This window comes from Seriola aureovittata, chromosome 12, assembly GCF_021018895.1.
Source record: "Seriola aureovittata isolate HTS-2021-v1 ecotype China chromosome 12, ASM2101889v1, whole genome shotgun sequence".
NCBI classification, from domain to species: Eukaryota; Metazoa; Chordata; class Actinopteri; order Carangiformes; family Carangidae; genus Seriola; species Seriola aureovittata.
In genome coordinates this window covers 2,085,432-2,110,059 of record NC_079375.1, presented here as the reverse complement: position 1 = coordinate 2,110,059, position 24,628 = coordinate 2,085,432, and the positions used below count along the sequence as shown (strand labels likewise).

Here is a 24,628-nt window from a genome sequence, read left to right as displayed (position 1 = left end):
CTAGTAATAGTCTATTTAAACATGTGAAAATGTCACCTCGGATTCTAGGGAATTGAGGAGAAGAAGAAGAAGAAGACGAAAGAAGAATAAGAAGAAAATCCATTCATTGAAAAAATATTAACCACCACTTTGATCCAGACTGAAATGTCCCCTCAGGATGATCCTTTACCTTCTCCTCTGGCGCCATCGTCAGGTCAAAATCTTTTAGGTTTCTGACCTAATAAATACAGAACTTAGTGTTCAGCACCAGTTAGCAATGTTAGCATACTAACACGCTTAACTAAGGTTGTGATCATGATGAACATGATACCTACTGAACATCAGCTTGTTAAGGTTGTTGTTGTGAGCATGTTAGCTTGACCCTGGTTTCCGTCCACACACTAGATGATGCATGGATGCATGTATTTCACAGTCACTGACAGTGTGTGTGTGTGTGTGTGTGTGTGTGTGTGTGTGTGTGTGTGTGTGTGTGTGCAGAATGCCGTCTCTGTCGGAGCAGCTGCAGGAGGTGCGGAGTCGGGCTGAAGTGTGTCTGTACTCTGGGGGCCGGGTGGTGGAGGTGCGGGCCGGGGTCATGTCTATGGCCAATCTGCCTTTACCGCCCTGCTCCAAATACCGGCACATCGCTGCAGAGACCATGGTCATAGAGAACAGCGTCGGCAGCAACAGGAAGGAGGTGAGAGGGAACAATACTCCCACCTGGAAATACTTGCATAACGTCCATTCAGACAAGCAGGTTAACCCAGGTTGGCTGTAGGTTACGTTTGGATAAAATTGCCCCAGTAGAAATGAAATAAAAAACAAATGGGGTTTAGGGTGCAGGGGGTTGGTGCTACCTATATTGAGTAACAAATAATTTTTTATTAGTATATGCATGGCTGTCTGCTGAGCTCACACGCCTCTAGCTGCTGCAGAGACCGCCACATGTGGTGCGTAGGTGACCAGGTGAGGGTGCTCCTCTCACTGGCCAGCCACCTGCGTCTGTGGGGTGTCACCAGCGGCTGGCTGCAAGATTGTGATCTTGATAGACGGATACATAGGTTTTAGGTTCTCTCCAAGCTTGCACTTGAGCTTTTAGCGGGGTTAATTATCATGTCGGTAAACTATATGTGTGTTATGTACCATTGATGAACTGACAACTATTACTGATCACTGACTGAGGAGCTTCTTCTTCTCTGGTTTCTGATCAGATTTATGGAGGTTTATTTACAGTGGTGTTTTCACGTCTGTTTGTTCAGCTCTGACTGAATCATGACTCTGATTTTTGTCTGATGTGAGTTTCACATGTTTTTGGATGTTGATATTTGATGACTTGTGAAACGCTCCTATTCATCTGATTGGGTGTGGAGGCCGGAGACCGTTGTACACCGCATGTTTCTGTCTCAGACTGGAACTGAACTACATTCACTGATCTCTCTGCTTCTTCAGACTCTTGCGTCTCTCCAGCGTTTGTCTACAGCTCTGAACATCCTGGAGAAGTACGGCTGTAACCTGACCAACCCCAACAGGCCAAAGTACTGGAGGACTGTGAAACACAACAACCCGGTGTTCAGGGCCACTGTCGATGCTATTCAGGTAACAAACACACAGCCTCCGTAGGAGTGTGTTACTGAAGAGATCAACAGATCTGAAATAATACAAATGAGCAATGGCTTGTTCAGTCAGTCTAGAGTAAAGACTCTATAGTCTAGCTCTATATAACAGATGTTCATCATTCTGAGTGATGCTTCTGTTTCAGTTATATGGTAGAACTTGTTTCCAAACAGATAATCCTGATCTTGTCCTGAATGTCCCAAAACTCTTACAATCTCAGGGAACGATTTCCTGTGCTGACAAACAGCTTTTTTATGGCTCTGCGCCACAGACAGTCAGAGCTGGAGGCGTATTGTTTGCAGGTTGTCTGTCTGTCCGTCCCTATGTCCATCCGTCCCATTCTCGTGGACACGATATCGCAGTAAAATGTTGATGGAACTTCTTCAAATTTGGCACAAATGTCCAAGTAAGACCCCATTCAGAAGCCCTGAGTATGAAGAAAACATTCTGTTTTTGTCAGGATCAATTTTCCCATTTTTTTTTCCCGATCTGTAAAGCCCTGAAAGGCAAGCAAGGTGTCCCCCGGTTCCCGTTACAGATAGCAGTTTGTCTAAATGTGGTGCACCCATGAGCCACCTCACAGCCCCCTCTAGTGGTCGCCCTAGTGCCAACGCCACTGTCAGACCTCTGTTTAATGAATTCATTTATGTAAAGGTGATGGACCAAGCCAATCCAAAACCTTATGAATAAAACAAACATATCTAAAAGTTCTCAAAACTCAACAGATTATATTTTTCCAGTATATTACAATGATGAAATGAAGGTGTTTTTTTAATCTAAAACTTTGATGGCTTTCTTGAAAAGTAATTCTATTGATTTAAGTGTCGTTCCTCCTGTAGATGACCTAATAAAAAACCCGGGAAGGTCTGATTTCATTTCATTTCAACTCTTCGGGAAAGTAAACAAAAGATAAAACCCTTCAGATCACATCATGCCATGTTTGTTCTGTCCTTCCCCCAGGGGGGGCGGGCAGTGCTCTGTCTCTATGGTTACTCCAATCAGCAGCCAGATGGGCTCAGCTTCCCTGACGATGTCACAGATCCTGATGTGGGCCGAGTTGCTGCAGTAACACTGGAAGTGATGAGTCTGAGGATGGAACTGGAAATGCTTATCAAGGTGTGTGTGTGTGTGTGTGTGTGTGTGTTTGTGGTGAGTGTGTATTTATTGTGTGGCTCTGCTCTGCTACATATATACACATATGTGTAGTTCATAACCTGTTGTTTGGTTTGATCCAAGGAGGTGCACCCCCACCCTGAGTTCTATGAGAGAGTCATTCCTACACTGAGACACAAGGTAGAGTCCATCACCCGGCAATCACATCTGTAACCCCTTCGGTTACATGTTTGCTTTAAAAGAATATATTATGTTGTTAATCAGTAAATGTTATAAAATAAAAAAATGTCCAACTTCTGTCAGTAAACTCCTGTTATTTGAATATTGAATGAAATCTGAGACCACTCTAATTATAATGTATATATTATCATCATCATCGTCATCATCATTTATTTTTTTACACAAATCAGAATAAAATACAGGTAAAAACATACAAACATGTACAACAAAAAAATAATGCTAACAATAATAGCTAAATCCTAAAACACCCTAGAAAGAAAAACCAAATGGTCCAAAAACATCCATCCCATCAGTCCAAACATCAACTCAATAGGCAGGATACACAATCAGCAATAAATGGTGAATAAAAATAATAGCTCAGTAGAGTACCCAGTTTTTAGTTTCAACTGCTGATTTAATTTTTTTTTTTTTAAACAGCCAATTTTTAAGCAGCTTTTTTCTGGTCTGGTACGTAGGTGAGGAAGGGTCAAGTGGAATAAGGTCACTGAATCTGTAATATAAAGTAAATGCAACATTGTACATAACACTAGCATTGTGAAAGATATTACATTGAGTAAGCTTCAACCATTTATTTAATTACAAACATGTTCAACATTATTTTGATTTCTATTGGAATGAAAAACAATGAAGTTTGGCTTGCTTATATTTAATGATAGCTTATTGCATTTGAACCATGTATCCACCTTAAGCAGTTCCTCATTCAGGTTAATTTGTAGTGCACATAAATCATTGTGTGATAAGAATACATTTGTGTCATCTGCAAATAAAACTTCATGTAGAGCGCTGGGGGACGTCACAAAGTTATTTATATAGAGAATAGAGAGGAGTGGCCCTAAAATGGATCCCTGAGGGACGCCATCTTTGATCATATTAAATTGAGATTTATGACAGTTAATGCATACATGTATAATTAATATTATATAATAATTAAAGTTTGAAATCAGTCTTATTATAATGTGTAGATAATTCATAATATGTAATTAACTTTTACTTGAATGAGAAAGTTGTTTCAGACCTTTGGACCCCACTCTCCCCTTTATCATCCTGCCTATTTTATCCTGGCACTGTGGGCTGGTGGTGGGAGCTGTGTCTGATGAAGCCATCATGTCTGGTGAACTGTTAGTATCACATCTCACTGAATGAGCTGTCTCTCATTCTGAAGTTTATGATGACCTGCAGTGCTCTTCTCTCCTCTCAGGACGTGGGTCTCAATACTGACGCTGTGGTCTACCACTCAGAGGGCCAGAGCAAGTCTCTAGCCTTCCCCCTCCACCATCACTCCTCCAGGGGGAGCAGCCATGGCCACTCCCTGTCGTCCAACCACCAGAGCCTCAGGTCCATCCAGGTTTTTTCCACCTCCTCAAACAAACACCCAGGTGACAAGAGAAACCGCTGTTGACCAAGGGTGGAAAGAGTACCGGAAAATTTTACTCTAGTACAAGTGAATTTACTGTGTAAAAATGCTCTCAGATACAAGTACAAAGTATGTCAGTTAAAATGTCTCTGAGTAAATATTACTATGTTACATTTTTAAGAGATCGTATATACAGAAGAGAATTAGGGCCACATGTGAAAAAAAAAAAGAATATATTTTTTAGGATTCTGAGTTTAAAGTCAGAATTCATATAATAATAAAACTATTGAATTAAAGAACATCTTTGTGCTACGAGTCATATATGCATTGGTATTTCATTGCTATTTGCCGTTTCCAGGTCAGAACTGCACCGAAAGCAACCATTAAATTCCAGCCAGGCTCTTTGCAGCAGTTTTTTTTACTCCACCCTTTACTCCCCATAAAAGAATAGGATTATATTTACTCACACAAACTGTCTTTTGAAAACGTCTGTTTTCAGTTAGTGATAAACTTAGACACTATAGTTGTGTCCCAGTTCAGTGGCCTCATCTTTCGAAGGACGCGGTCCATGGAGGTGTGGTCCTTCGTAGCCGTCGTAGACCGTGACCGTGTGGTGTACGGAGGATTTTTGCTTGAGGTTTTAAGGCCCTTGGTTTTAGCAGTTGTACCATTAGCTGTTAATCTTAGCTGACATTCAACACTTACATTTAAAAGTGTAATCCTCAGGCTCTCTGTCTGCATTGTTTGCTGCTGAATTATTTTCATCACCAGCACGCAATGAATCTTGGGATAGGTTGGGCCATGAAGGACCCTCATTGCCCAGGAAAGGAAGGACGCATTTGAAGGAGCCTTAGAAATGGGACAGTCTAGTCACTCCGCTGTGACGCAATCAGTCTTCAAATGCAGCCTCTGAAGGATGAGACCCTGAACTGTATTGGGACACTGAAGTGATCCATTGTATCTCCACACCGTATGTTAAATTTGACATATTGTATTAGTCCCATATCTGGTACAATGCAACATACAGTTGATTTAACAGTGACCTGCTGCAGGTTATAGTATACCATGATGAGACAGTGTTTGGTGCAGTGTGTCGTTACCTGTGTTTCAGAGAACTGCACCATCTGTGGAATATTCAGAATCTCCGCCCACTGCCTCACCTGCCTCCAGGGCCTCTGCTCAGAGTGTGACAGACTGTACCACTCCTACCCTGAGAGGACCAACCACCGTCGAACAACCGTCAACTCATCATCATCATCGTCGTCGTCGTCATCATCATCGTCCAAAAACAGGAGCAGTCACAGGTCAGGATCAACGGTTCTGGCAATATGAACTGGGAATACTCTGATTCCACTGGTCCACAGCCTGTATGTGTGAGTCAGTATCAGGTCACAGCTCACTGCAGGATTCACTGAGCAGTTTGACCGTTGTAATGTAGCTGCTTGAACAGCTTGGTTAACACACTCGCTCTTCCTTTTTTCAGCTCTTCCACCTGGAGTTGCCTTCACTGCACCAAAGTCAACTCTGCCCAGGATGTGCTGTGTGAGGAGTGTGAGCGCCCCCACCTGGAGTCCATCAGCTGTAAAGCAGATGACTCTCAGCCTGCCACCATCACAGGTCTGTGTTGTCTCCTGCTCCACCTTTATTCTGGTTTCATCCTCCTTTACAAGCAAAATGAGATAAAAGCAAATGCAACTTATATTAGAAGCAACGTGGCCTCTAATTTAAGTTGTGTAATAAGTAATATTTGGTGATACTATTTCATGTGATGGTTTATAGTTTTATTTTAGGCCCAAGTACAGTCCCATTCAGACGCCCTGAGAATCAAGAAAACACTCTGTTTTGTCAGGTTCCATTTTTTTCCCCATCTTTAAAGCCCTTACAGGCAAGCAGGATTTTTTTCCCTCCTCACCAGCAGCCTCAGGGGCCGGAGGCTTTATATTTTTTTGGGTTGTCTGGATATAATTTATTTAAATTTGGCACCAATGTTAAGTTGGTCTCAAAGACAAACTGATTATAATTTTGTGGTCAAAGGTCAAAGGTCAAGGTCTCTGTGCCCTCACAAAACGCATTTTTTCCCATAGCTCATGAATTCATTCACTAATCATGACACAATTTAACACAAATGTCTATAAAGACAAAATGAAGTGATGACAGTTTATATCCAAATGGTCAAAGGTCAACTTCACTGTGACATCATAATGTTCTGCAAAAACACTCCTGGTCATTATACAACACTGTAACTCAGGAATATTCAGTAATTCTAACATATTTTGTTGTTGTAATACTCATTTCAGCCACAAGAGGCTGAATTGCACCAAAGTTTATTTATATAGCAAATTTCACAAATGAAGGAAATTCAAATTTATGCTTTACATAAACATTTCACGGATGAACTTTATAAAAATGATCCTGGGAATTTATTTGTGTGTGTGTGTGTGTGTGTGTGTGTGTGTGTGTGTGTGTGTGTGTGTGTGTGTGTGTGTGTGTGTGTGTGTGTGGATGTCTCCCTCTCAGAGTGGCAGTGTAAGAGCTGTACCATGGTGAACGCAGCCAGCAGTGTTCTGTGTGAGGTGTGTGAAAGACCTCGTTTAGCCACACGACCTCCAGTGACCCCATCACACCCACCCATCACCCCCCCCAGACCACCAGCTCCAGTACTGGGCATGCCCGGTGACCCTGACAGCCAGGTAAGTTAATGGTGTGTGTATGTGAGTGTGTGTGGGTATGTTGGAATTTGTCCTGGGGTGGAAACACACTCATACAGTAGGTGTACAGGGCGTAGAGTTTGGGGCTGAAGTCTGTCTGGAAGGGAATCCAAAATTCAGATGGGTGTTGCCAGCTTCACAACGGGCTTCACTGGTCAGATGGTCTTGAAGGCAGAGCCGTGATCCAGACGGAGCAAGTGTTCCAGTGTAGAGTGAAGGACCAGGGCCACAAACTGCTTTAAAATAAAGACAGAATAAAACAGCAGAACGTACATACACATACACACATACATGTAAATACACACAGACATACATGCAAATATAGTGTGTTGATTTAAGAAAAAGCTTGATGGATTGGATTTAAGAGAAGGCAGTGTTGGATTCAGCTGGATCAGCAGGCAGACTGCTCCAGTCTTCAGGTGGATACTGAACCCATCTCACCTGACTGTGAAGGTGCTGCAGCTGCTGCTAGACAAACTGGAGCTGAAAACACAGTTCTTCAGAGTTCAGTGGAGCTTCTGAGGGGAGAGCCCACATTTCCTGTAGCTTGAAACTTGTAAGTCACTGTAGACAGTTGAAGTTTTAGTTTTTTTCATCTGTGAAGACAAGAAAACAAAAAAAAAGCCCTGAGAGGCAAGTGATTTTTTTCTTGGAAGAAAAGATTATAACCTCAGCCTCTGACGGAAAATCCTACATATAATCCATTCATCCATCACAGCTTATTACTCGCATCGTCTTTATACTATCTCCCCTGACCTAAAGTGATTCCAGCAGAAAGCCTTTGCTGATTAAAATACATTTCTAGTCATTATGTATTTATTTATTTTTCACATGCTGTATTTCTCTCCGGGAAATGATTATTAAGTTATGGGGCAAAATAATGTGTTTCCTCTCAGGATGTGTATTCCCACCCCCTCCCATGAATTAGAGCTTTGAATTATCTAAACTCTCCCTCCCTCTCCCCCTCCCTCTCTCTCACAGTGGGTGTGTCAGTTCTGCACCTATCTGAACTACTCTCCTGCGACAGTGTGTGAGATGTGCGACCTGGCTCGTCCCGAGCCAGCACCGCTGCCCGCGAAGCTCCGCCCTCCCTCTCCCGTCAGACGGGTCCCCGCCCTGCCGATCAAACCCAAAGAGCCCGCCCCCGAAGACCTGGACTCCTGGAGGCAGAAGCTGATGAAGGAGGAGGGGCTGAAGCTGATACAACTGATTAGAGTAAGTCACCTCCATCAGCTTCCATCATCCTGAGGTGTAGACCACATGTGGTTGTCTCTGTTCATGTCGGCGTGCTGTGTGTCTGCGTCAGGACGGGGAGAAGAAAGGCGTGAGTCCAGAGGAGGTGTACACGAGCATGAGGGTGGCTGGGGACAGCAGCATCCTGCCCTGCAAGTGGTTAAAGACGGAGCTTCCTCTGCTGTTAGACCAGGTCAGGATGCTGGTGGCGACATCCTCCCCGACCACAGCAGAGCACAAAGTCAGTTTGCTTCTCTCAGTTTAGACCTGACACATCACACCTCTGTGTTCCTCTGACTGTCAGTGACTGACTGTCCTCTGACACAGAACAGGTCATGTGAAGCTCCCGCTGAGGATGCTGGGAAAGAGGCGTGCCCTCCAGAGACAGAGAGCGTGGTCCAGCTGTCCAGAGCAGAGGCCAAGCAAGCCTGGCTGACAGCAGGGGGCGACACTGAGAGAGCTGCCAAACAGGCCCTGAGAGACCGACTCGCCAAGGTGACGTGACATGTCACCATGAAAAAATAAACCCCCACCGGTCTTCTTTTTGTCCTGAATTGTCTCCACCCTCGTCTCTCAGGTGAAGGAGCTGTGTGCGCTGGGCTTCAGTGATGAGGCTCGCTGCCATGAGGTGTTGAGACAGAGCGGTGGTGAGGTGAGAGGGGCCCTGGCCCTGCTGCAGCGACCCCTACTGGAGCCCTTCCACAACCGCATATGGAGTGACAAGCCCGAGCCTCCTGTAGACATCCATCACCCTGACAAACAGGTGGGAGTCCAGTCTGGTTCTAGAAAACTCATGAGCTCTCCCCAGTAGCTCGTCCTGCGCCCTCATGTCATGGTAATGAACAGATTTCTCCATGTCAACGTTTGAAGATGGAATAGAAAAACAGAAATCTGTTTTGGTCGTAAACAAGTGAGACGCTAAACTGAAAAAAAACCATGAAGAAAACACTGGTTTTTTCTTCTTTCACATTTCTTATTGGCCAAAGAAACGACTCCAGATTAGTGCTAATGTAGAGTCCAGTGCAGTATTTCTTAATGCCACAAGGTGTCTCTGTATAACGGTTTGTATGAAAGTAAACAGGAAGTAATACACTGCAGAGAAGAGAAAAAAGTTAGTTACGCAACATGTGTTCATCCCAAGCATCAGCCTTTGGGGCTGAAAACTGAAGCCAACACTGAAGTGTAGAAACCTGCAGTTCCTCTAATGACCACTAGAGTCTGGCTCCAACAGTGAGTCAATCCCCATAGACTCCCATGTTAAAATGTCCAACTTTACAGCAGAAATAAACATGTTTACAGCCTGGTACAAAAACAGTTTTGGTCTGTAGAGCTAATTTCCTCCTTCATGACGACTGTTTATATAACTCACCTGTTTACATTTTATTAAGACTCCACAAACCGACATGCACTGAAGTCTCAGTTTCACACACGTCACTCCTCTTTGACCATTTTTGAATTAGCTGGGAGTTAGGGGCGGAGTCAGACACTGCCAAGATGGCGATAGTGGAACCGCCCCCAATCAACCATAACCTGAACATTAAAGAAGACAGCATTAGTTAGGCTTTTACAGCTGGTAGGATAAGTCAAGTCAGTCTTCTTCCATATAATTCCTTTCCTCTCTTCCAGCGGATATGTCGGAGGCTACTGGCGGTGTACGATCTTCCCAGCTGGGGTCGCTGTGAGCTGGCGCTGTCGCTGCTTCTGGAGCACAGCGCCCCCTACTCCCTGGAGGATGTAGTGCAGGCTGTACGAGAGTCCCACGACAGGGAGTTTATCAAGAGAGTGCTGGCTAAAGAGTGTCCCATCTGCCTCTCTATCTTCCCCCACAGCAAGGTACTGAGACACTGAACGTTTCCATCAGTTCTCCAGCACTGGATCACATCTCCACATCTCCAGTCACTTCCTGCTTTCCCGCCCTCTCTCCTCTCTCAGATGCAGTCCCTGACATCATGCCAGTGTTCGGTCTGCTGTGGTTGTTTCCAGCAGCACTTCACCATCGCTGTAAGGGACAAACACATCAGGGACATGGTGTGTCCAGTCTGCTGGGAGCCCAACATCAACGACCCTGAACATCTCAACAGCTACTTCTCCACCCTGGACATCCAGGTAAGAAGCAGAGGGAGGGAATGAGGAGGGTCACCTGAATCCAGCACTGTCAGGACGACATGCGGACTAATACTGGTGCCTGCTTACACCAGAAAGTGGCATAACAAAATTCAATTTGTTTGGTGACGTAGAGACCACTTGCCCCCTTGTCACTAACCACCCTGTGTGTTAATTAACTCAAATGTATTTATACCATCCACTCATGAGGACTATCAGCAGACCCTGCCTCTTTTATGGAGCAGTTTATATTCGAGCAGAGCGAATTATATTAAACTGGATGGTCAGTAATCAACAAGTTCAAGTTGAACTTTACAGTTACTGATATAAAATAATATAGATACAGATTATAGATAATGATATAGATTTTATCTTCTACATTGTCTACTTTGGTTGTGTATGTGCCATTTTGTTTCCATTCATTTTTTGGATACTTAAAGGAGCTACAGTATACATAAGTTTTTACTTACCAGTCTTGGCATCTACAAGAGAAGAGGTTATAATACGTCCTCTGAGCAGCTACTTCTTAAGGACAGACTGGAGGCTACAGTGACTCGGTATCGGAAAGTGACTACTAGACGGTCCGGTGCTAGCTGGTTAGCATGCTAACTTCAGTAGAAGAAAAGAATGATAGAAATAGAAGCATAACAAAAGTGTTTGTTTCCACCTCTGGAAACAGCTCTTGATGAGTAAAGGAATGAAGTTTTGAACATTTCTTCTTCTTCAGTAAAAAGCTGCTAATGCTAACGTTAGCTATTTAGCAATAGCAAAACTACAACAGTAAAAATAGCACCTTTTATAGGCAGAGGTATCATAAACCCATCGTGGTTCTGTGTTTTGATACTGCTGATACTAATATACAGTTGATAGCTGTAAGACCCCTCTGTGTTGCCGTAGCAACATACTGTATTACTCGAGGCTTTGTTGTCTCTGCTCCTCATGGGTTTCAGTTGCACTTCCAGTCAGATCTGCTGTGGTACGGGGGGTTAAAGAGACTTTCAGAGGGATTAAAAGAAGCTGAGATTCTGATTTCCAGGGTGTGTCACTGTTTTACCTGCTTCAGCTGCGAGAGTGTCTGGAGCCAGAGGTCTATGAGCTGTTCCATAAGAAGCTGACAGAGCAGGCTCTCATCAAGGACCCCAAGTTCCTTTGGTGCTGTCACGTGAGTACATGGGTGTACGATGGGTCGCCCTCTGCTTTCTCAACAAAAATTATGGAGAACAAAAAAGTAAAGTACAATTTTTAAAGACCACTGCTTCAGGAACATTAAGTTCTCACTGGTCAGGACTGGACTCAGTGGTCAGGACTGGTTGCACTGGTCAGGACTGGACTCAGTGGTCAGGACTGGACTCAGTGGTCAGGACTGGTTGCACTGGTCAGGACTGGACTCACTGGTCAGGACTGGTCACACTGGTCAGGACTGGACTCACTGGTCAGGACTGGTTGCACTGGTCAGGACTGGACTCACTGGTCAGGACTGGACTCACTGGTCAGGACTGGTTGCACTGGTCAGGACTGGACTCACTGGTCAGGACAGGTCTCACTGGTCAGGACTGGACTCACCGGTCATGACTGGTCACATTGGTCAGGACTGGACTCGCTGGTCAGGACTGGTCTCACTGGTCAGGACTGGTCTCACTGGTCAGGACTGGACTCACTGGTCATGACTGGTCACATTGGTCAGGACTGGACTCACTGGTCAGGACTGGACTCACTGGTCAGGACTGGACTCACTGGTCAGGACAGGACACACTGGTCAGGACTGGTCTCACTGGTCAGGACTGGACTCACTGGTCAGGACAGGACTCACTGGTCAGGACTGGACTCACTGGTCAGGACAGGACTCACTGGTCAGGACTGGACTCACTGGTCAGGACTGGTCTCACTGGTCAGGACTGGACTCACTGGTCAGGACAGGACTCACTGGTCAGGACTGGTCTCACTGGTCAGGACTGGTCTCACTGGTCAGGACTGGACTCACTGGTCAGGACTGGTCTCACTGGTCAGGACAGGACTCACTGGTCAGGACTGGTCTCACTGGTCAGGACTGGTCTCACTGGTCAGGACAGGACTCACTGGTCAGGACTGGTCTCACTGGTCAGGACAGGACACACTGGTCAGGACTGGACTCACTGGTCAGGACAGGACTCACTGGTCAGGACTGGACTCACTGGTCAGGACAGGACACACTGGTCAGGACTGGACTCCGTGGTCAGGACTGGACTCAGTGGTCAGTCACAATACATGATCAACTGACCACAAGTAGAATCTAACTCACGCTGTTATAACAGCAATGCACCAAGGTGCAGCTCACCTGGCTTCTAAAAGGAATGGGAGATGCTCTGTGATTGGTTTATTGGATGTTACGCCCAAAATACTCCCATGAATAATTAAGAGATTAAGTAAAACCCTTTAGAACCATGCGCCTGGAGCAGAGACGGTTTTTCCCCCTGTTAAAATATCAAGTGGGACATGGACATGCCCTAAACGCACTTGTGCCACCTATTTCAGACCATAGGCTTTGGATCATTAAATAGAGTCCTTAGACTTTACACTGAGTACAACCATGTCTGTAACGTCACTCCTCTGCCCTATTTTAACTCAAAATCCTCCAAAAGTAAGTGGTTCTCCCAGTATCTGCTGTCCACAGCTGCTCTCTACTGTATGAAGATCTTCTGCTTCAGTTCGTTAAATCCCTACAGCCGTCTGAAGGCAGCAGGGCACGTATGTTGATAAACCTGCAGCCTCAGAGTGCAGTGCCATCACACAGCCAGCTACTGTCTTTACATTCATTAAATCATGAGATAGAGGAGAATTAAGAGTGAATGATGAATAACACAATCATATAAACTTCAGACTAGTTTTTCATTTGTAGATTGGTCCTAATTGTACCAATTAGGACAACACGGTGGTGCAGCAGTTAGCAATGTCACCTCATGCCAAGAAGGTTCTGGGTTTGAACCCCGGTTTCTACAGAATGTTCTGAGCCACTGTTATCATACTCAGCTGTTTCAAAGCCATGAGACCAGCGATCTGATTGGCTGAGAGGACATTTATTAATCGTCACACCCTCTTATCTGTGGCTCTTTTGCACTGGTGCAGCTCCATGAACCAGAACAGCAGGTCTGCTCGGTGATGGCCACACAGTCCATGCACTTCAGGCCTACTGTTTTCTGCTTTTAATAGCTAAATGACACTCAAAGCCAGTGTATTCATAATATATTATATTTCTTTCTCCTCTCCTCAGTGTTCCTATGGGTTTATCTATGATGGAGACCAGCTGAAGGTTACCTGTTTTCAGTGTCGCAACAGTTTCTGTGCTCAGTGTAAAAAGCCTGTAAGTATTCTGTGACTCTGTGGTGTCTTGATGTTTCTCTATATTTGGTCTCTCATTAAAGGTAAATCTGTATCTAATAAATCTAATGTTTAGTTTTTATATAAATGCTTCTGCCGCTTAATGATAAATGTTCTTAACTGCTGAAAAGACTATTTGAAATTTCAGTAACATACCTGTTACCTGTGCGTACTCCACTAATTACTGACTCCATCGTGTCTGACACGAGTCAGATGGGTGTGCCCATCAGTCTGAACCAAAGTCAGAGTCTGACGTTACTCTTTGTCTTTTTATCCTTCCCACCTTTCAAATTAAAGACACTATGGTCATGGACAGAGCTCTACATTACACTGTAAACACACACAAATTTCAAATTTAACTGAAGTAGCACTGATGAGTTTATTAGTATACTTCTTAAACATAGTGAGCCGATTTAACTTAACTGAAAACACACACTTAGCTCCCTTTAGTTCCTTTTTAAAGCTTTGATTTCATGAGGGGGAGGGACAGATAGTCACCAGCAGAACATACAGTGTGTGTGTATATATATATATATATATACAGTATTGTTTGTGTGTTGTGCTCTGCAGTGGGAGTCCCAGCATGCAGGTCTGTCCTGTGAACAGTACCAGTCATGGAAGAGAGAGAATGATCCAGAGTATCAGAAGCAGGGTCTGGCTGGATACCTCAGAGACAACGGCATCAGTGAGAAAACACACACACACACACACACACACACACACACACACATCATCAGCAGTAGCTGAAGGTAATGTGTGGATCTACTCGAGCACTGATAATGGATATGTGACTGTAAAACAACACAGCATGTAAACAGCTGAGTGGTAGACAACAGGATTTCCTCCAGCCCACACTCTTATCTAATTAAGCATCATCACAAAGGCTGCACACCACCACCACCACCACCACCACTGTTCTTCTCCACAACAAACCTTACTAAAGTGTTATTTTCCACTCTGAAATGAGGCTGAGTAAAGAATCTGAAAGCATCTTCAAACAGCAGAGTGTCTCGCCGGGAGAGAGACTCACTCTGTGGCACAAGAAGTAAAGGACATGGACTTTAACTCTGTAGGAATTCCTGATGCTGAAATGAGGGAAATATTACTCTACATATCCCATCCAGTGAAATAATAGTCCTCCATGCTGGCCAAACAACAAGAGGTCAAATATATGTCAAATATGATTGTTATTAATTTTTATTTTTAGGAAGCAAATCTCTTTAATTATCTTAATTATGGTTTGTGTGCTTCAGATCTTTTCAGGTTAAGTGACTGAGATTCAAGCAAAAGAAAGTTTGAACACACATTTATTACTAACGCTCTAAACACTAAACACTACAGCTAACACAACACACAGACACAACAGGAAAAGAGTGGATAACAACACAAAGCTGTGGTCCAATGTGTTTGCAGGTGATGACCTAAAGACGATGAAGTGACTGAGAGAGGCAGAGAGTCAGATCAACAGAGAGCTGCAGATTAAAGTTAAACCATTTTGGAAGTTAAGTTGATAGAGGGATTTGTGATACAACTGCGTTGCACCCTTGGGAGTCTTCTTCTTATACTGCAGAGTTGGGTCCAAAGTTCTGATCAACCATGAACTGTCCAGAGAGCTGGAATATAAAGCTGTAAGGTGAATGAGCGAGTCAGAGGTCAGGGGACGGTTTGTGGAAACCAACTTAAGTTAATATTTTCCTTAAGGTCTGAGTTAAGGTTTCCTTAAAAAGAAAACAATTGCACAAAACACCTTTAAGTCTTCTCCTTAAGGTTTCCTTAAAATAATCACTTGCAGGATTTAAATTTCAGGAATAACTTCAGGTCAGTTAAACTGCTGCACAAAAGACCTTAGCGAGCAAACTAAAGGCAGCTCTGACTCTGTCTTAACTGCAACATGAGTTTATGGTGATAAATGAAGGCATCCCAAGAAGCATCCCATGAACGATGAGGAACTGATTATACAGCCCAGATTTAACCTGCAGCTTATGATTGGTCTGACTCTCTACAGTTGGATCCTTCTACTTTCCACAGCTCAGTGGCTGCTCTACAGTTTTATGTCACATGATCTTTTCTGGTCAGGTACAGTTGAGGCGTGTCATGCCCACAGATCAGTGGTATGTGGGGTCAGAGTTTAAACTCTCTTATATCTGCTGAACACCGTGGTGAAGTACACTCCTTTATTGTTACCAGCTTCCCAAAAGTGATAACAGGTAGCCTATCACAAGAGCTAATGGCGGCAAATCAACAGGTTCCATGGAAACAGTAGAATTTTCCTACTGTAAATGTCTTTATTTTTTACTTTAACTAAGGAAACCATTTAAGAGATTCTGTGCAACACCCTTAAGTAACGGCCTCAGCTCAAGAGAAATTAAACTTAAGTGTCATACTTAAGTAGAAAACTTAAGGGTGGGGTTGTGGCATCAAATGGATCAGTGTCCTGGTTGCAGGAGATAAGGAAGTCACCATCCTGCTGCTCTGTGTTCCAGAGAGAGCGTCTGCTGTGTCCTTGGCCAGCACTCAAGGGTTCTGAAGAGATACTGCTGGTCCTGTTGGATTGTCTGCTCTGGGCTCTACTATAGATTTCTACTACTACTGCTTTACTATTACTATCACCACTGTTACTATTAATACTAAGCATGTGCTGTTCTTAGAAATCCTTCGAGATCTCTATAGCACTTCTTGACAAATAAAAGTTCATGTCTTTATAGCATTTCAGCGACCTCAGCGGTCACAGATGGTAGACCATGTGAGTCAGGGAAGGTGGTGTTCAGGTGAAATGTGAAGGTCAGTTCTCCCACCCTCTGATCCTCTCCTGGCTCGTGCTCAGTGACTCCCAGTCTTTCCAGTCAGGCAGCTCACCCTCAGTGTGACCTTCTCACAGCAGCGAGATCACAGAGATGAAACATTCATTCAGTGAATAAATTATCAGCTTGTACATTAGATGAAAACAGTTTTCCTTAAAGTGCTGATGCTGTCTCCCTCCTCTCTCTGTTTCCCCTCCTCCTGTCTGTCTCGCACCCTTCCTGTCCTCCTCTCCTTCCTCGCTCCAGCCTGTCCTAACTGCCGCTTCCAGTACGCGCTGTCTAAAGGAGGCTGCATGCATTTCTGCTGCTCACAGTGTCGTTACCAGTTCTGCAGTGGCTGCAACAACCCTTTCCACACTGTAAGTCTGACAAATACTGTCGTCCTCACCCAGGTAACTATATAAAACCAGCCCGTACTGGGGCCACATGCTTGTTTTCTTCTGGCCCAGTATACGCCCGGTTCCACGGCCCAAATCTGGCCCGTGTGATTGACATGATTGTCAGATGCTACTTCCATATCTGGATCAACACGCTTCTAGCTGTCAGTCAATACCGCAGGATAACAGCCGGAATCTGCCCAGATGTGGAAGTATATGAGCCAGACTTGGGCCAAGCACCCGGGTATATGTTGGGCATGAAGTTTCATTTTCTATCTGGGCACCATGGTGTAGTTATCAAAATCGTCATGGAAACAGTGTTGTATTTTATTTGATGAAATGCTGGTCCACATATCATTCTTTATTACTACTCAGGATACATTGTTTGCCAGCAAAGAAGTTGAATGCTCTTGATCCAGTCTGGTGATTGAGGGAGTTAAACTCCCGCTCAGAATACATACAGGATTATAATGAGGACAAAAAAAATGTCTTTTAAGGTCACTATAGAGGTGATTAACATGTGACAGATATGAACAAGTGATAGGAGTCTTTTCTTCTCCTGACCTCACATCAGACCTGTGCCGTGGATGAGTGCAGTGTGTCTGGACTACATGCCCATCATCCCAGAGACTGCCTCTTCTATCTGAGAGACTGGGAACCTTCCAGACTGCAGGCTTTACTCCAGGTACTCACACAGACCTCTCTGTGAGCCCTTTGTGAACACTGTGAATAACGTTTATAAGGTGGATTTGTTTTGCTTTGCAGCATGATTCTGTTAAATTTAAGTCATTATAATGACGGTCTCCCAGTGGGAAAACTATGGCGGCCAACACTGGACAAAGTAAAACAAAATTTCAGAAATCACAATAAGATAACATTTCACAAAATGTGTATGGAAAAAAGGAACAGGACTTCCAGAATCAAAGGTACCCAAAGTTGTTCCTACCTGTATAAGTGGGACTTAACTTTAACTCTGAATTTAATTTTGTTCTGTCGAGTGACAAACCAGAAGCGGTGTCCCTACCTGTGCCGTTTTGTGAACTGTTTTTGTGGTTTGCTCCTCAGACTGATGTGAGTAACCAGTGTTCTTCTTTTCTCTGTGACTCAGAATAATGAAGTGGCCTTCAACACTGAACCTCCTCCTGGAACACAGACAGGTGGGTCAGGACACGACGCACACTTTGTATTTTACTTTTTTATTTAACCTGGGACATAAATCTGAACAGCACACACAGGTGTTTTGTGAAAATGGTTAGTGCGGTTGTTACTGTTTATATCACGACAACTGACAATCCTGAATTCTGGGTGAAGTTTTAGTAACAGGACAGTTTAATCACACATGTATGGCGTAGCTCTTTGTTTCCCAGTTTTAAACTATTGGTAAAGACAGCAGCAGCTGAGCCTCAGCTCAAGAGCTTGGAGCTCGGGTTATTGGTGTAACCATCAACAGCCTGAAATATAGTATAAATACTCGGTGCAGATATAATTTTAAAGGAGCTATTTGTAAGTTTTGCTATCGCTACATAGCTAACGTTAGCATAGCATTACAAGCCGTTTACTTACCAGTCTAGACACGTGAGTTGTGAGTTCAGTATCAATCTTCATTCCTTTACTCACCGACAGCTTTCTCCAGAGGTGGAAGAAAACTTCAATGTTAACTCTTGTCCCCTGTCATTCCTTTTCTTCTACTGGAGTTAGCATGCTAACCAGCTAGCTGTCTCATCACTTTCTGATACTGAGTCACTGTAGCCTCCAATCTGCCCTGAAGATGTTGCTGCTCAGAGGACATATAACCTCTTGTATTAAGAAGACACCTATGGCCGAAGCTCTTGTCAAGCGACAATCACCCACAATAAACCATGTTCAGCAGCATAGAAAACTTACAAACAGCCCTTTTAAATGTGTATCATATTCGCGTGTTACCTTTGACTCTCTCAGGTCTGTGTGGAGTGATAGAGCAGAAGGATGAGGGAGGGCAACAGCCGGACTCAGCCTGTGGAGCTCAGACCCAACATGGACACGCTGGACTCTGCGAGTAAGATGCTTTATTCAGTGTCACTGCCTCCTGTCTGTAACCAAGGCAACATTTTATAAGTGCTACAGTATGTGTCTTAGACCCTGAGTCACTAGGATTAACCAAGGTGCACTTGTTCTTCACCTGTGTGTGACCATTTTTGAGGTCATGCTTCCTTCAGTCACACTCCTGTGGTTCCACCTGCCTTTACAGTCAGTAGGTACTAAACCTAGTGTCAAAGAAAATAACAAATACGTTCAAACAGGCTGAATTGAAAATAGATAAAGCTGATGTTATTATTTATTATAATCTGCAGAATATATTATAATATGTTTTGCATACATGTAGTTATAAAATGGATGATAATAATGGGCATTTCAGATGTATTCACTCTGATTTCACTGACTGCTCTGTGTGCTGGTGTTGTCCAGGTGTCCCCATGTCTCCATGTCTCAGCAGTGAAAAGTAATGACCATACATTTACCAGTTAGCTGCTCTTTAATAAATTCCACATACAACTAGAAGTACCACCCTTTACAGTTTACATCCAGACTCATTTAACATATAGTGAAGTGTAGTGATGAATAATGTCTCTGGCCTTGGCTGTCACTGGTAACGAGGCATAAAAACTGGGGATGGAATTATCTGTACTATAATGACTGATGTGATCAATTCAGAACAGTGAACATTTCCTCAGCACTAACTCCATCATCTCACCACTCTGCTGCTTTCACTTTCTCTTTTTTAACACTAACACTGTTTATCAGTCACTTCTACCTTGTTGCTTTTCAGTCACTGTTAAGCTGCTGTCAAAGACTCACTGACCGTGACACCAAACAAAATACAAGGTACTGGAAGATGTTCAGTCAGTGAGTGAAACAGCACAGGGAGTCAGAGAGACAAAGAAGGAGCTGTGGGAATGTTCCTTACGATGAATATATCTAGACAACAGGTAAACATGAAGGGGTCTTCATGTTCATATGATCAAATAAACTTAAAAGCAGATAAAATTAGAAATACACTTTTTTTTTTTTAAAATAACCCTGACTCAAATAAAAGCCTGGTTCTCTCCACAGTCAAATCAAATAAAAGTGTCCAATACTTCTCATCACTACAAGCAGAAGCTGCCATAATAACATGGTAGTACCCAGTGTCAGAACATGCTAACACAGTGGTGTTTTTGTATCTAGTGTGCTAAAATGCTATGTGGTAGTGTTCTGGTATCCAGTGTGCGAACATACTAACATGGTGGTGCTCTAGTATCCAGTGTGCTAACATGCTAACATGGTGATGTTCTGGTATCCAATGCATGAACATGCTAACGTGATGTTCTAGTAGGCTATCCAGTATATGAACATGCTAACATGGTGGTGTTCTGGTATCCAGGAAGCATTACCGGGAGTACCTGGTCAGCCTGATCAACAGCCACTCAATCGACCCTGCCCCCCTCTACAGCTCCAACGAGCTGCTGTTGGCCTGCAGGAGGTACAAGGTGGACGACGACCGCAGGGACGGAGAGGACGGCTTCACCTACTACAGCAGACTGCTCGAGGTGAGTGTGTGGCTCTGTTTGTGTGTCTGTGCATCCATGTGTCTGATGAACATAACTTAATTACTTTGATGGTCCCCTAATGTTTCCTCTAGCACCACCATGAGGTTAAAATTTGCTGTTTTGAGTGAAATGTCTCAGCAGCTCTTGGTTAATGGATTAGTTCTAATTCCTACATCGTCCTTTACTTCTCTGACCGGATGAAATAACACTATTTCAGAAACCTTTCTATATAGTCTATATATCATACTGTATGAACTAATATTTTCCATACATTTTATTTGATCTATAATATTTTATTTTGATAGGGTGTGACTAACATCCCTCTGTGGTCTCTCTGCAGAAACTGATGGACGAGGTCCCCCTCGGTGACAAAGTGCCACGCAAGAAATAACGAACACCTCAATTCCTCTTTTTTGTTTCCTGCAGCTGTGATCCTGTCGACCTTTCAAATTAAAACTCAGACCCAAGAGACACAGTTTTCTTTATGTTTTAGTTCTGTAAATGTTTGCTTATGTTCCAACAACAGCCTTTTACTCTGGACAGTGTTCGGGTGTGTCATGATCTAAGTGCTGCTTTAAATTAGCATTAGAGCAGAACATGATGACATCAAATACTGTTGGTTTCAGCTGAGAGGTTTAATCATCTACATGCAAACACATCTCCACACCATCATTTCTTAACTACATTTCAGAGAGTGGAAATTTTAAGCTGAACTCAAACTAGAGTGCACAGGTGACTGTGTAAGAAACACTCCCTCTATCCCTGATGTCATCATCATGAAAACGAGATTCTACTGACAATTACATTGTAAACTTCACTGTTGTCCCTGGCAGGATCTTGTAGACTAATGGACAGTGATCTGATTGGTCTGGTTGTTGGCATCTGATCCTTTTAACTGAACCTAATCTCTAGCAGATTAACCATGCAGCATAGGTTACCATGGTGATCTACCCCAGTTAAAAGTGAACAGGCTTCTTGATACAGGAAAACAGATCTAATTCCATGATACTGGCCCCAGGTGTTGAATCACATCGTCATCTGTGTTTACTGCACATTTGTTGTGTTTTATTTATTGTGTGTAAAATAAAATGATATAAATATAATTGTGCATGTTTATACTTGACATGTGAGTGTTGCATTCGGATCAGTTTACAGATTAACATTATGTACAGATGATTTTTGTCCATTGTCTGGCGTTACATTGGGTGCTGTGAAAGTGGGATTAATATGCGGCAGCATGCCCTACGCGATGAACCTGAACTCATGTTGAATAGGTTTGTAACTTGCTGATGATGTCGGACCTAAAAGTGCTTTTAATACCGGCTTTGTTATGATATACTGTATCGAACGATAGAACCGACAGATACGACTCACAGGTTCAGTCTCAGTCAGAGTGCATGCTGGGTTCTCTACTATGTCAAAATAAATGTAAACAATTGACCGGTGTTCCTCATGACGTGTTTGACTTCTCCATTTTCACAATGTGGTTGTGTCATGGAGTATATGCAATCGTCACACTGTCACCGGTAGACATTTGTGTACTAGGTGTACATACATTCACCATTGTCAACAGTCTCTTGGTCTCAATGGTGTTTAGCGGCGATAGAAGGGTACACTGCTCCTCCTTCTTCCCCTGGTAATGCTCAAATTGGCACTGTCTGTTAGCATTTGCTAGATTCATAGTCTCTCTGCCCTGCTGCTCTTTCCCCTGTCTCCCCTCTTCTTCTTTTCTTTGTTCTGTGCACAAGCACGGATATCCCTGTTGCTGATTGGCTGGAATATTGCTTTGTGGCTTGGTCCAAGCCACTTTGTTTATTTCCCATTTACAGAGCCAGGGCTGTGTAGGAACACCAGACTTTTTCTAAGCACACACACAGAATGGACAGCTAGCGGAACATGAGGAGAAGAATTTGTGTTTCCTACTCTCCATTAATACTGATGACCTTCCACTTGAAACTGGGAGTAGTGTCAGTTACTGTCGCTGCTAAGACTTTGTCTTGCTAATTCTAGGTTAAGAGTCTGCACTTCTGGTGGACAGTTTGCAATCAGGAAGTAGCTCCGGGTAGGCAATTAGCAATCAGGGAGAGTAGCTTTACACAAAGCCTGCTTCTGGAAGTGTCAGCTTTGTCTCAGTCTCAGGCTCCGTTCACCGAACAAAGGCTAAGACGAGCAGAAAAGATTCTCTCAAATGCCCAACTCTTCTTCTGACTGAGTGAGCGCCTGCTTCCTCTCCCGGTGCTGTGCTCTGCCTGTGTGCAGACGCTGGGTCTTCCTCGGGGTTCTGACCCTAGCCACCTCATTTTTCTGACTCTCTCCGCTCACACACGAGTGATGGCAGGGGGGGGCTTTCGCATTGCCACTCGGCTTCACTAAAAGCATTCATCTCAGGCCGTGCTTCCATTCTCTCCCTCCCCTTTCTTGCTTCAACTGAGAAATGGATCACACTAGAACTGCCGCCCGGCCCCACCCCCTTCTGCTCAGTCAGATGTGTACTCAATCGCTCACATTCCCACATCTGGAGGGCAGGGTGGTGGTACTGGCGTTAGACACACTCCTCTCACATCGTCCAGATGACGGCTTTTCACTCTGAGACTTCAACATCCAGTCATTGAAGTCTGAATTTCTTCTTTCTCTCTCTTTCCGTCTATTCCGCTCTTCGCCCACTCACAAGCCTGGTCACTGCATTTTCTCTGATCACTGCTTTTGTGTCCTTCTCCGCCCCATTCTCCTACAACCACTCACAACCTTCCCCCATCTCTCTCTAACTATCTCTACTCTCTTTTCCCCGCCGGCCTCTCCTCTTCTGTTCTCTCATCTCTCCCCTCCCCTCAATCTGCCACCACCCCTCTTCTTCTCTGTCCCCCTCACCTTGCATGGCCATCTCTGTGTGCCTTGGCTGTCTGCCTCACTGCGTAGTGACAAACATAGCTTGAGAGGGACTAAGTGTAAGAAGACTCTTCATCTTCCAGTGTCTTCTCTCTGCTTCTGCTTTTTATCTTCGCTCCTGCAGTGTCTGTTCACACTTGGCCTGTCAGTAGGTGGCAGATTGATCGGCCTGCGTTACTGCAGCTTGTAGCTTTCTCAAGAGTATCATCCAAACAACTTCCCACTCCACACAAAATTTCCTTAGTTCCGGCGCAATACACCATGCAGTGTGTGTGCTCAGTCGGTGTCATACAGTATGTTACTGATGGAGGTGGCCGCGCCATTCCACTCTGATCGTGTCTGGGTAACGCCATGGAAAATGCTGTTGCAGTTGAGTTCCACCTTTTGTAAAACCCTGGGATTTGTGCACTGTAAATTGACTGGGTGCTGCTCTGCCCTGGTTGCGTCCACGCCAGCGACAGTCAGGGCCGGAGCCATATTGTTTTCAGATCGTCCATCCGTAGAATTCTCGTGGACACAATATCTCAGTAACGCCTTAGAGGATCCTCTTCAGATTTGGCACAAACATTTACTAGGACTCAAGGATGAACTGATTAGATTTTGGTGGCTAAAGGTCAATGGTCAAGGTCACGGTGACATCACAAAACATATTTTTGGCCTCGTGAACGCAATATCTCCAGAGATCCTCAAGGGAATCCCTTCAAAGTTTACACAAATGCCCACTTTGACTCAAGTGACAAGTGACCATGAATGATGGTCATCACTCTCATCCATGCACTCATCTCCTGGACTGCTGTGACTCCTACCACTCCTCTTCTCTGTTCACTACACTGGCCCCCTGTTGGTGCAGGGCAGTGAAGAGAAAGGCACCTTCCTACATCCAAGCCATAGTCATACCCTACTCCCCAACCCAACTGTTGCCCTCCTCTGCCTCCGGACATTGAGCCATACCATCACTCAAAGGACCTTGTGGTCCCTCATCTTGGTCAAGGCTCTTGTGAAAGTAAACTAGCATGAATCATTAGTTTTATTATTCATTCACTTGTTGTGATTCATGTGACTGAAGAATGTGAAGATGTCACGTTTAGTGTGACAAGATGTTCTGTGTGTTCATACTAAGAAACTGCATTACCTCTGCATGAAATCCAATTGTTGTTGGGTAGAGAGCCAATCACATTTCTACGGTGGTCCTGAGAACAATTTAAGGAAACGCACGCAAACAGACAAAACACAAACAACTCCAGAAACATCTTCATCCGTCTGACAACACATGTACTTTTCATTGTCCCCTGGAAACACT

General features: G+C 44.1%; 1 protein-coding gene across 4 annotated transcripts in view; it reads left to right on the top strand.

Annotated features, from left to right (window-relative positions):
* LOC130178840 (E3 ubiquitin-protein ligase RNF31) overlaps positions 1-21,545 on the top strand; it is a 24,095-nt gene extending 2,550 nt beyond the window's left edge. For 2 of the 4 annotated variants that reach the window (XM_056391383.1, XM_056391384.1), the window contains exons 2-24: positions 478-676; positions 1,429-1,575; positions 2,554-2,709; positions 2,830-2,886; positions 4,145-4,322; positions 5,412-5,604; positions 5,784-5,917; positions 6,818-6,990; positions 7,990-8,223; positions 8,315-8,482; positions 8,569-8,736; positions 8,819-9,004; positions 9,868-10,074; positions 10,174-10,347; positions 11,408-11,506; positions 13,592-13,681; positions 14,269-14,383; positions 16,746-16,858; positions 17,451-17,561; positions 17,985-18,033; positions 18,815-18,911; positions 20,277-20,442; positions 20,783-21,545. In XM_056391383.1, coding sequence (XP_056247358.1) covers positions 479-676; positions 1,429-1,575; positions 2,554-2,709; positions 2,830-2,886; positions 4,145-4,322; positions 5,412-5,604; positions 5,784-5,917; positions 6,818-6,990; positions 7,990-8,223; positions 8,315-8,482; positions 8,569-8,736; positions 8,819-9,004; positions 9,868-10,074; positions 10,174-10,347; positions 11,408-11,506; positions 13,592-13,681; positions 14,269-14,383; positions 16,746-16,858; positions 17,451-17,561; positions 17,985-18,033; positions 18,815-18,911; positions 20,277-20,442; positions 20,783-20,833 — 3,264 coding nt within the window. In that variant the 5' untranslated portion in view covers position 478 and the 3' untranslated portion in view covers positions 20,834-21,545. Of the gene's footprint in view, positions 194-477; positions 677-1,428; positions 1,576-2,553; positions 2,710-2,829; positions 2,887-4,144; positions 4,323-5,411; positions 5,605-5,783; positions 5,918-6,817; positions 6,991-7,989; positions 8,224-8,314; positions 8,483-8,568; positions 8,737-8,818; positions 9,005-9,867; positions 10,075-10,173; positions 10,348-11,407; positions 11,507-13,591; positions 13,682-14,268; positions 14,384-16,745; positions 16,859-17,450; positions 17,562-17,984; positions 18,034-18,814; positions 18,912-20,276; positions 20,443-20,782 lie in introns of all 4 variants that reach the window. The other 2 variants (XM_056391385.1, XM_056391386.1) reach the window with 2 other exon arrangements.
* Positions 21,546-24,628: the final 3,083 nt, after the last annotated feature.